At 42.3% G+C, this 11,312-nt stretch overlaps 1 protein-coding gene across 1 annotated transcript; it reads left to right on the forward strand.

Annotated features, from left to right (window-relative positions):
• Nucleotides 1-513: 513 nt before the first annotated feature.
• Nucleotides 514-7,252, forward strand: LOC145444649 (uncharacterized). Its single transcript, XM_080322666.1, has 9 exons — nt 514-812; nt 971-1,071; nt 1,544-1,691; nt 1,757-1,947; nt 2,162-2,281; nt 2,359-2,617; nt 2,688-2,815; nt 4,503-4,608; nt 4,999-7,252. The coding sequence occupies exons 1-9, from the start codon at nt 719-721 to the stop codon at nt 6,411-6,413; spliced, it is 2,562 nt and encodes an 853-aa protein (XP_080178792.1). The 5' UTR covers nt 514-718; the 3' UTR covers nt 6,414-7,252.
• Nucleotides 7,253-11,312: the final 4,060 nt, after the last annotated feature.

The following is an 11,312-nucleotide window of genomic DNA, read 5'->3' on the forward strand; positions in this document are numbered from 1 at the left end:
GTTAATGTATATAAGAGACCGGATCCCGGGTATCGTAAATGGCGACTTGGCTGTAACGTCAACGCATTTTAAACGTCGGTTCTAAATTCATTAATAAAATCGCGTCCCATTGAAGTCACTACGATATGATGTGCCCTTGAGTGGCTTGGCGTTTCGATATAAGTGTGGTCGTGCGATGTGCACATTCTCGGCGCGTTGAGGTTTGTTCCGATTTTAGGCAACGACCGGCACAAGAGCACACTCCGGTCACTTTTTGTTATCACAAGAGGGTCTTTCGAGTTCGTTCCAAACGGTCCTTTATAGAGGTTCAGGCGGGTCCGTACAACTTGTTTGCTTATTGTCTGAAGGTTCGTGTGGCATTGTTTCTGCGTTCTCGCTTGGAGGAGGTTGTGAGGCACGGGCTCATAATAAAGAAACACCCACCATTTCATCTTTTTTTCTGACAAAGCGAGTAGAATTCCGTAGTAAACTACTGCATGCCACGCGTAAAAGGGAAAAAGAGAGACGCTGTAGTGGCTATCATTTGTATCTTACCTTCTCATAAAATTCGTCACCTAATCTTATGACCTAGTTATCCCAAAAGAGACCCAGTTCCGGGGCCGCAGCGTAGTTTAGAGAGGGTCCGCTAGCGGACAATAACGATTATCGATAAATTTGGGACCATATAGGATTCCGCTGCGACCCCGGTCGTGCCACAATCTCATGGAGGCGTAGAGTCATGGCAACCCCAAGCACAAGACAGGCGATCGTACAAGCCATATTAAAAAGAAGATCAAGCGAATCATTCCAACGAGAAAAGAAATCTATGAAAGGTTCATACGCTACTTTAATTTACGTTGGAAATCTCATGAAACTAGAAACAAGTAGTTTTTAAGCGAAATCAGAAAAAAATTTGCATCAAGCTTACTGAGTTTCGAAAGCATTTTTTTCTACGAGAACCAGGTAATTTACCCGCATGAATCATTCTTAGGATATGTGCCGAGTTACTTGGAGGGAGATGAGAAGTGCGTGGTGTGCGGAGACAAAGCGACTGGCTACCATTACAAATGCATTACATGCGAAGGATGCAAGGTAAAACTTAGTATGAAATATTTGCGATTTATCATTTCCGTTCTTTGACTTGTATATAGGTTTTAGTTGCAAGGTAACGGTCTGCGCCCCGTATTCATTTACGAGATTCTTTTAAACAATGAGACTAGTCTAGCGGTTGCGAAGCAGTGTAGTATTTCAATATAGTATGTGAACAAACAGCGTCCATCACTGCCATTATTCTCACGATAATCGTTCGCAACATGGCCTCGTGAATCAACTTCGAGACTATACCCCTTCGTCAACGCGTATCGCTACATTGTGCAGAGTTGAAATAAGTTCTATCTATTCATACTCTTTCAAGCGATAACATTCAACGGAAAGCGATAGTTCAAGGGGTTTGGAAACTGGGCTGCATTTGCTTGACACGTATTTACGTCACAGAGCGTAAAGATCATGCGAATGTCGGAACATCGCAGTAATTTAAACCATCGCGTTTTCTTTATTCATTCAGGGTTTCTTCCGCCGAACTGTGCAAAAAAATTTGGAAGGTTCATATCAATGCAAGCACTCATCAGCTTGCGATATCAACAAAGTGACTAGGAATCAATGCCAACTATGTAGATACAACAAATGCATATTGGTTGGGATGGCGAAAGATCGTAAGTATACATAACCTACATCACAGGATGGACGATTTGTAATAATATATAATATCGATTACCAGTGGTATTGGACGAAGAAAAGAGATTGGCCAAAAGAAAATTAATAGAGCAAAACCGGGAGCTTAGAAGACACAAAGAACTCAGTCAAATGATGGCGCAATGTGGATGGCGGATCGAACGACCTACCGACAACGAAAGGCGTCTCATTCATGACGTCACACAGGCTTTCTTCCAAGCGAATGACATACAGAATGTGAGTGAGCAATCAGCTATTACGATTTGATATTCTGGTATTCGTTGTAGCTAAAACAGTAAGCTTTTGGCGACCATACTCGATTGTGTCTAGGTATACATTTTGATATTTTTTATATGAACGAAGGTTGGAGGCCACTCAAAATAGGCCTGCATGTTTACGCGGTACGCACTGGATTCACCAATTACATTGTGTCTTGAAAATTCCAATGCAGACTGCAATCGCGAGCACCGCCAATGGCACAGCTATCGCAGAGAGATTTTCCGGAGCACTTACAGCGGCGATTACCAACGTTGTGGACTTTGCGAAACGAATTCCGCTTTTTGTGAATCACGTAAGATGACTGTCTGAATGAACAGTATTTGCGATTGGGATTAAAGATACAGATATATGTTTGATCTATCTTCGAAGGTTTCAACAGAAGATCAAGTGCTGATACTGAAGGTTTGCTGCATGGAAGTGATCACTCTTCGCTGTGTAACGAGCTACAAAAGCTCAACGAAGCAAGTGACTCTTTTTCCGACTGTCGACGTCACCAGGGAGCAGTTACGCTTCACTCGGCTGGAGCCGTTCAGCGAGTCTCTGTTTGCCTTGGCAGAGCACTTGCACAGCATGGAACTGACGCCTGTAGAAGTAGCTTTACTGCAAGCAACGTTGATATTTTCTGGAGGTAATCATGTGGTTTATATATTAAAAAAAACATGAAAAACCTTTGCTAACTGCAACTATTATTTTCTTAGACCGCCCGGGAATATGTGAACGCGTACGATTGGATCGTGCGCAAGATACGATTTTACGTGCATTTGAGCATCACCTCAACGAAGTGTGGCCGCATGACCCAAAATATTGCCCCAGTCTTCTCATGAAGGTAATACAATTTGGTATGCTGGGCAAAATCGAGTATCTAAGACACTCGATTCCGAATAGATTATATATATTAGGCTTCGAGTCAAGTATTCGAGTAGGCCTATCTATCACTCATTACGACATCATAGCAGTATGGGTGATTAAGAAAGTTCAAATATGTTGCTTACATGGGAGTACAAATAAAATTATGCCAGTTATACATCTCATTAGGAATATTTGGGCATTTTTCAACCATGTTTAGTATACACTTTGTGACAATTCGCCGGTTGATTACAATTGCATTGAATGTTGTTTCCATTTCCGTCCGTAGCTTTAAGCTATTGTACATGCCGCGATACGGGCGTGAAGGAAGTTCGAAACCATAATCCTCGCTAATAATTATGGCAAGTTTTTGATGCAATCAAATCCGTGGAAAGTTGCATTTAATTTTAACAAAAGTTACACTAAAAAGTTGCATTTGTAGACAACTTCCTTGAATTTATTAGGGTATGAGATGCTCGAATCGTTCCGTATCTAAGGCTTTGTAGCAAAACTCAATGTTGGTGACTTTAACAAAATCAATAGTCTGAAGAAATTTACCCAGTGGAATTATAATTTTTGGCGGTCTTATAGCCTGAATGTACGTCAAATCAGAAAGGACGTCAAACTTAAACGACGGTGAAGTAATCGATCTACTTTCATAGTGTCAAATATATCCAGTAAAAAGTTAGTTGCATAAAAAAACGATAAGACTTGCAATAAGTCACGAAAAATCGAAATAGTTGAAAAAAGTTGCAGGAAAGAATGAATAAAAATGCTGTAAAAAGTTGCAATATAAGATGCGTCCAAATAGGTTAAAACACCATACATCATGACTTGTGAGTATTCAGAAAGCTGCAGGAAAATGTAAAAAAAGTTGCAAAATCTTGCCCTACAAATAATATAACTGTTAGTGAATAGAAACGTACTCGCAAAAATGGTCCCCACCACTCGACTCGATTCATTACAATTAGTCTTAATACTCGCGAATCAGTGTGGCCACCGATAGGGGTTATAGAGTATAGTCCATTTTTTGAAGCAGGAGTGTATGAAGATTCCGATTTCTCTATGCACGTAATCAACAGTTCGCCTATAGATCTACAGTTAAATATGTGAGCAAGGTTGCATATACAGGATACGTAAATGGGGACTTCTATGCTGATAATACGTCAATAATTTCAATGAAGGAAATAACAAGCAGAATAGCAATGGATTTGTGGATTTGGCTGTGTAGTTATACTGTGAGCAGACTAGGAACTTTAATTGCAATAAGTTGAAGGTGATGTCTTTAGATTTTTTCTAGCCTTTGCTGGTGCGCGTAGCCATGCATATTGGGAACGCCTGTTTGATCATCGTGATCACACCGTTTCATGACGTCACGATGGTGGGAAAAATTATCCCCCTCGTCAAATATATATTCTGTCTATGCTAGGAACCTTTTACCTTTGACAAGGAGCTCGTCCTTACCAAGTCCAGAGCCAGTTGACATGAACAATATCGATGCCATTGTATCAGTTCCGGATGTCAGTTTGGATATCTATATTCTCTGATTTTATATTTTCCGAATGCGCCATGTTCTTCAATCAATATATGCCGTGGTGATTGCATCAGAATTTTGTCCCACCTCGTCTGCATATAAACGCACTAAAGTCATCGACTTTCAAATCTAGCTAACCGACGTCCGAACTGTCAGTGCCTGCCTTGCCGACACCTTGATGAGCATGAGAATGGATGACCCGCAAGAACTCGGCCGACTATTTTGTCATGTCGGACCAGGTAAAGTATAATTTTGTATCTTCAATTATTAGGCCCAGTATATATGAGCCGGGAAAGTTAAGCGATGTTGTACGCCAATACATTCCGTTAATCGTACCAATAACTTGGTCGTCGTGGAACGCTTGTAAACGGAGATATATTGCGTTAAATTCATAACTGTGAGTCCCAACACCACCTAGTCTATAGGCCGGGTATCCATCTATAGGGCAGTATTTGACAGTAAATGTAGCGTTTCTGATCAGGAATCGAACTGTCCGTTATCGAATTCAAGGGTCTCGATCGATGTGATGTTTATCACGCCGTGCAAGCTTAAGATATACTCAATTGCGATACCGAATTAGGTCGAGTGCTGCGTTGTCACCAGTAACGGTTGACACTTGTTTTGTTCAGTGCCAGCGCTGAAAAGTCTACCGCTACATCATCCTTCAATAAACCATCCGCAGCGGTTGCAAGTCCGCACGCTTTCCGAAAGCACCCCAAATCGCAATTCCCAAGGACTGCACCATGCCGTGATGAAATCTTTCTCCTCGCCCCACTTGAACGGCGTCGACATGAATCACAGCCCGATGCATGCGATGCAAAATCCTGGAGACGTCTTCCCGTTCGTACCCATAAACGGAAAGACGAATATTGAGGATTATCTACGTCACAAACCGCCGAGTTTAATCGCCGTTGAGAATAACCATTTTCAACATCCTAACGAACACAGTTGTACCGCGATACCGGCAGCGCACCGATTGACCGCCGAAATCAACTCCAAATCAAACAAGGATGGTTTGTTCTACTCGAAGAGCAGAAACGGAGTTGGATTATCAGCGGGAAATGGGGTGACTTACATGCCGCAATCGCCAGAGTATGTTAAGTACGAAACTTACAAAAATAGTCACAACAAAGTATTTGAGAGAATGACAAAAACATTGAGGACTTCGAGTAGCTTATCTGATGACACCAATCGCATTTCGAGATCGCATTCCATCACACCGGTCCATCTTAGCAGTCCGCACAGTCACAGCGTGCCGTCGTCACCATGCAAAAACGGAGAAGGCAGCCGACCAGTCTTTTGTCCTACCGAGAGAAATTTCGTGCCGATCGCGACAAGGCAAACCGCAAACTCCCACATTGTGACGCTGTCGCCCAACACGGGAATGCGTAATTCAATCGCACCCCACCACGAATTGAAAAGAATACGGTCCATAGATTTTCTTGCTATGGAGCAATCCAACGGGATGAAAAACGGAACTCACGTCACGAACGGTACGACGAACGGTACGCCAAACGGGTTGCCGTTGCTCTTAAACGGCGTACACGGATTTCCCAGCGTGGGGGAGGGAATACTTGCAGCATCCCATCCTACTAACGGAAACAGCCAACATAACGGTAATGAATCGCGCGCAGTTTCCATCGCGACGACATTGTCTAAAGCGAGTTCTCCCGTCAAAAACGGCATCCCAAAATCCATCGCGTCTCCAACACGTAATCGCAACGGTTGCAAGCCATCAAATGGTATCAAGGATATTGCTTCCATCGAGATTGCGGTTGACGAGAGCGCGCGCAGGCACGCGGCGAAAAAGCGACCTCACGATTCGCCGCTGCTGACTTCCAACAAAATCAAATGCATGGGCCCGAAAGTCATGACCCAAACGGTGATAAACGACATCCGCATGGGCGTGAAAAACTCGAATTTGACAAATATGTTGACGGACTTGTACAAAAGCACTCGCCTGTTAGTCAACTCGGGTATGACGGTGCGCATTGATGAAAATCATTGCGGAACACTTCCTCGTAATAGACCCAAGTCCTGTTAATGCCTAGCAAACTCCAGGTGTTTTCATCAGGAAGGTGTAGTAACGTTTCTTTTCATACGCTTTATGATTATTTTTACTTGCCCGAATCAAAAGGTGTGACTCACGCCCATAAGGTGACTCAATTTTCGGGGTAATATCATTCCCGGTATACAGTCGTCTCGCTGTGAAATGATTTAAAGAGCGTTTGTTCCTACTTGAAAAGCGTTGTTTTGCGTCCTTTCAGACTCGCTATATAAATTACATGATACCGTTGGCGCTTTTTTGTATTCTGGACATTTAGCGTCCTCGGCCATGACTCAACGCGCTACAAACGACACGGCAAATATACCTTGTATGTATATAAGACTATAACAACAAAAGGAAGCACATCGGCGCTTGGCAACTCACGTACCCAGAAACGGTCGATGAACGATGACTTTTATGGATCCGACATTTAATGTCCCCGGTTGAACCGAGAGAGGTGAAGCCGGAAAATATGTGGCATACTCCAAAGCAAATAACGCCGTTGAATATCTCATCTACCGTCGACGCCTTTTTACGGTCATGATAGGGTGTAGCGGAGGTCGTGGCACACCATTGATATCGAGTGCCTGACTAATACACTTGAGAAATATTAACTCGCGGTGCCACCGACGAAACAAAGACGACAATGATTTTTGTGCTGTGTGCTGCATGCATTTTAATTTAACAAATATTAATTAATATACGACATCTTTCGCTTTTCGGTACATACGATTATACTGACTGGGGCATTCATGGGGTGTCTTTAAACGTATATATGTATTGTCAGAAGGATATCTTCCAATGATGTGTAATTAGTAATCGCCATCTTGACTATACAGATGCGTTGCGTTGCTATAGTGATGCTGGAGGGCTACACTACAGGTTAGAAAGACGGGTGTTGGTGCGTTGAGATCAATAATACGTTTACTGCGTTATTCGGAATAACAAGTGATCTGACATGACGCAGAGATTTAGTCGCATTGATTTATTCAGCTAAAAGAATATGGCTGTCATCGCACATCAGATTCTACAAGATGCATTAATAAATAACTGTTCCTGTATAGCAGACCTGGGCAAAGTGCTTCCCGCCTAAAGTTCCTTGGACATCAAAACATTAAACTTACTTTTGAATGTTGCTGGGTGGACTAAAAGTAAAATCATATAGGCTGTAAGCAATGTTCCCTCTAATTTTTCACGAGTCTGCGCAAATATCCAACTCACTGCGCAGGCCCTTGGACAACAGTGCGCAACCAGGCCCCCCACAGGGTGATAAACCAAACTTCTGGGGGGCTTCGCCCCCCAGACCCCCCTCAAGCCACACGCTTTTCACCGCGACTAATCATCTATGTCTGGTCTTCGTTTAGTGGGCGTTACGGCTAAACGCGCGAAGCGCGTCAAATTTCTATAATTCGTGATCAAATGGGTCAATATCATCGGGAATGGCATATATTGCTATCAATTTTAATCCTGTCTCTGCCCACGTAATCACATGTACAGGTAAAGCTGATCGAGTGAGATGTGTTGGAAAAGGTAGGACCCCTAAATATAATTAAACATCTTCGGGCGTACCCGTTGGTATAATGACTTCCTTACATCATGCTATTTCGTGACCTCCTATCTGCTATGCTAAAAGATTTTGAAATCTGGACATAAGTCACTTTGATTCCACTGCGACGATATGGTGACATACTATGGATTACTACAAGACAGACATACACACACTAGAACGCACTTGAAATCAATACATGCGATCGATGTAGGCCTATCTCGTTAAAACACTGATGTGACGTCTTAATACCGGCATTGCATTTATTACTATCAAGACATACAGTCAGATATAATGATACGAATATTCAAGTCTGACTGAAGCAAGAACAAGATCAGCGTATGACCTTATCGACAGAAGATACCCGTTCAAAGATATCGAATAAAATCACAAATTTGTGCTGCTGAGAAGCTGATCTAATGCAACGCCCTACAGTGCATATGCATATATTTGCTGCATTTCCCGATCAACGTTTGCAAAGGGATGGATTTTTTCAACAATATTGGTGCTTTTACTTGCATATTCTGCATAATAATTATCCTATATCACCTCACCATACGTGATCAGATTCGCCTGATGGAAGTGATGACTTCGAAAATTCGCGGCATGTAATTGTACAGTAAATCTTACACAATATTCATGCCACGCGGAGAAGACTATTCGTTAGTTTCTCGGAGTTAACTTTGAGGTAGCCAATTGTTATTTATAACTTTGTTAAACCATGTTATTTCACCATTCCAACAAAGGATTGCGCTATTGATATGATATCAGTATCGCTCACGCGTACGATACCATAGTAAAAGAAAAATGTCTTTCGTGAGTCTCACACGATTGCAAATTCTCATTGCTTCGCCCCCAGAGCGGCCCCTGCCTGGATCCAAGTTTTTAGCACTACTTCTGAGCGAGATTTCTTGTATAGCCAACACTAATTGACAACGTTTTACGACCTAATCGCGCGAAGCGCGGAATTTTTTCATGATTCATGGTTTAATCAGTGAATAATGTTGGTAATTCCGTATGTATTGCAATATTTTTTTAACCTCTCTCAGCCAACGTAGTCAGTTTTACCGCTAGAACTGAGTGAGATGCTGTCTTGGAAATATTCGGAGGGCCCGATGGTATAATTACTGCGTTACATGTTGTCATTTCGTGACGTCCCGTCTGCTATGTGAAAGATGTTGAAATCGCCAACGCGTACTAAACTAGAAGACGCACACGATTCCCAATTGGTATTTCTTTACTGACAAATATTGCCTATGGACAACGGAACATCTTGGTTTTTGGTCAACATAAGGGCCAAGGTTTTCTCGCTGTCGAGCTTTTTTCGCTTTACTTAGTTAATTTGATAATTAGTTGCAATTGCAGTGCCTTCTTGGAATTCCGTGTTGACCTCAACTTCATATATATTGTGGCGTCGTGGCACGGTAATGGCTGACGCCGAAATGCCGAATTCTATACACCCTGATCTATAAACCGCGCCATACGCGAGAAAAATTTGAAAGAAGTTGCATAAATTTTCAAAAAATACTCTATAACAGGGGTGGGCAAACTTTTGAGCCCGCGGGCCGCATTCAACATCTGAATCCATTCGCGGGCCGCGCTATCATAAACCAAAACGCAATATTGCTGGTATTTGATTATATAGTTAGGACATGAAGATAATATATATGCTTATTTGAAACAAACCAAACATTGCTATGATGATATCGTAAACACGCCAGAAATAATGGCGAGATTTCATAGGCTGGTCGACCTCAATAACCAATTTGTCAAAACTATAGAGATGAAAGTCTGTTGTTCCGATTTTTAGAACAGGATTGAAATTTAAATCTGTGAGCAGTGATCTCTTCATAGATTTACTAATTCCGCTTTGGGCTCAGTTCCAGTACACACAATGCTGACAAGCATCATAACCACACGCTTCTACTATATGTGTAGATTTCGCGCCCCCTTATCGTCATATCACAAAACGCAACCAGCATGCTATAGCAAACCTAACGGCTAGTTTGGTGGCATGGGAGGTTACGACTATTGATGAGAGATTTTTAAATATGAAATTCATACTAAAATACAGATCTATAATTATGAATTGGAAGTAAATCGCGCAGAGCGCGAGAAAATTTTTCAGTTGAGCTCAGCGCCGCGATCCCCTTCAGATGCTTTCATGACCTCAAGGGGCACGGGTCCCCCAGGTTGAGACCCACTGCCTTAGAATTATCATGGTGAAATATAGCCTACTAAGAATAAGTTTAATTAAGTCCCCGCATTAATTCGATTTTTAGTACGCATTTTATCAATATTTTTAGTAAGTTTCTTCAGACTCTCGCGGGCCGCACAGTCTAGATATCTCTGAAAGAAGGTTTGGTTACTTCTTGTGACTTTAATTGTAACGGTATAATTTGCTACTTTGACTTTACCTTGAATCCGGATTAGGCATGTGAGGTTCGTATAGGCTGCGTAATCGCGGCATGTTAACGAATGGGCTTGATAGTAAACGAATTTCAGCTTCAATTTATACATCCTATGGTTTTAGTCCATACACAGCAACATTAAAAAGTAGGTTGTATATTTTCAATTTCAAGCAACCTTTCGCGGGCCGTACAGAATAGCCCCGCTGGCCGAATTTGGCCCGCGGGTCGCACTTTGCTCAGGCCTGGTATAGGGTATCTTGGGTTTGGAGAGGTGAATAAGACTTTAGATTAGTTCATCATCTCCCATCCACTACTACCATATGCATCGTAGTGCTCCGACAAGGCAAAAGTTCGTTTAATCCTGAAAGTCGTCATTTTGTGGCTATTTCCCTGAAAAAATGCGTTAAATAATCCCCAAAGGCAACACGCTTTCAATATCAGATACTGCCCCTCAATATCCCCTCTAATTTTTCACGAGTCTGCGCACACTCAACAACTCACTGGCGCGGTCCCTCGGAAACAGTGCGTAACGACAGAAAAAAAGGTCATCTCTTCAGCTTTCTTGTGCGCGGGATACGTTTTTCTGTGCGCGGAGACTTCGTCAGCAGTGCGCGGCCGCGCACGCGCGCAGCTTAAAGGGAACATTGGCTGTAAGGTGCACCGGAAATTCGTTTGATTTGAAGCCTTTTCAGTGTTCATTAATATGTCGCGATCGCTCAGTTCAAGTATCTCGCATGCGTATAATCCAGATCCTAAATCCAGTCAATGTAGCAAAGTATGCCGTAACAATTAAAGTCACAAGAAGGTACTGTATCCACATAATTTATTTCATACCCTCTCTGTTGCCATGGCACATTGCGCATTGCGCGGTCTTTGCTTCAAATTGTTACGTGTAAATATTATTTTTTGGTAATTAACTGTCACTTTCTCATGACCTAT

Source organism: Botryllus schlosseri, chromosome 8, assembly GCF_051294905.1.
Source record: "Botryllus schlosseri isolate E-star chromosome 8, Bs_hap1, whole genome shotgun sequence".
Classification (NCBI taxonomy): Eukaryota; Metazoa; Chordata; class Ascidiacea; order Stolidobranchia; family Styelidae; genus Botryllus; species Botryllus schlosseri.

Coding starts and splice junctions, on each gene's coding strand:
- LOC145444649 (XM_080322666.1), top strand. CDS start 719: ATGGCAACCCCAAGCACAAGACAGGCGATCGTACAAGCCATATTAAAA. Junction 2,618..2,687: donor AACGTTGATATTTTCTGGAG/GTAATCATGTGG, acceptor TTATTTTCTTAG/ACCGCCCGGGAATATGTGAA. Junction 4,609..4,998: donor ATTTTGTCATGTCGGACCAG/GTAAAGTATAAT, acceptor TGTTTTGTTCAG/TGCCAGCGCTGAAAAGTCTA.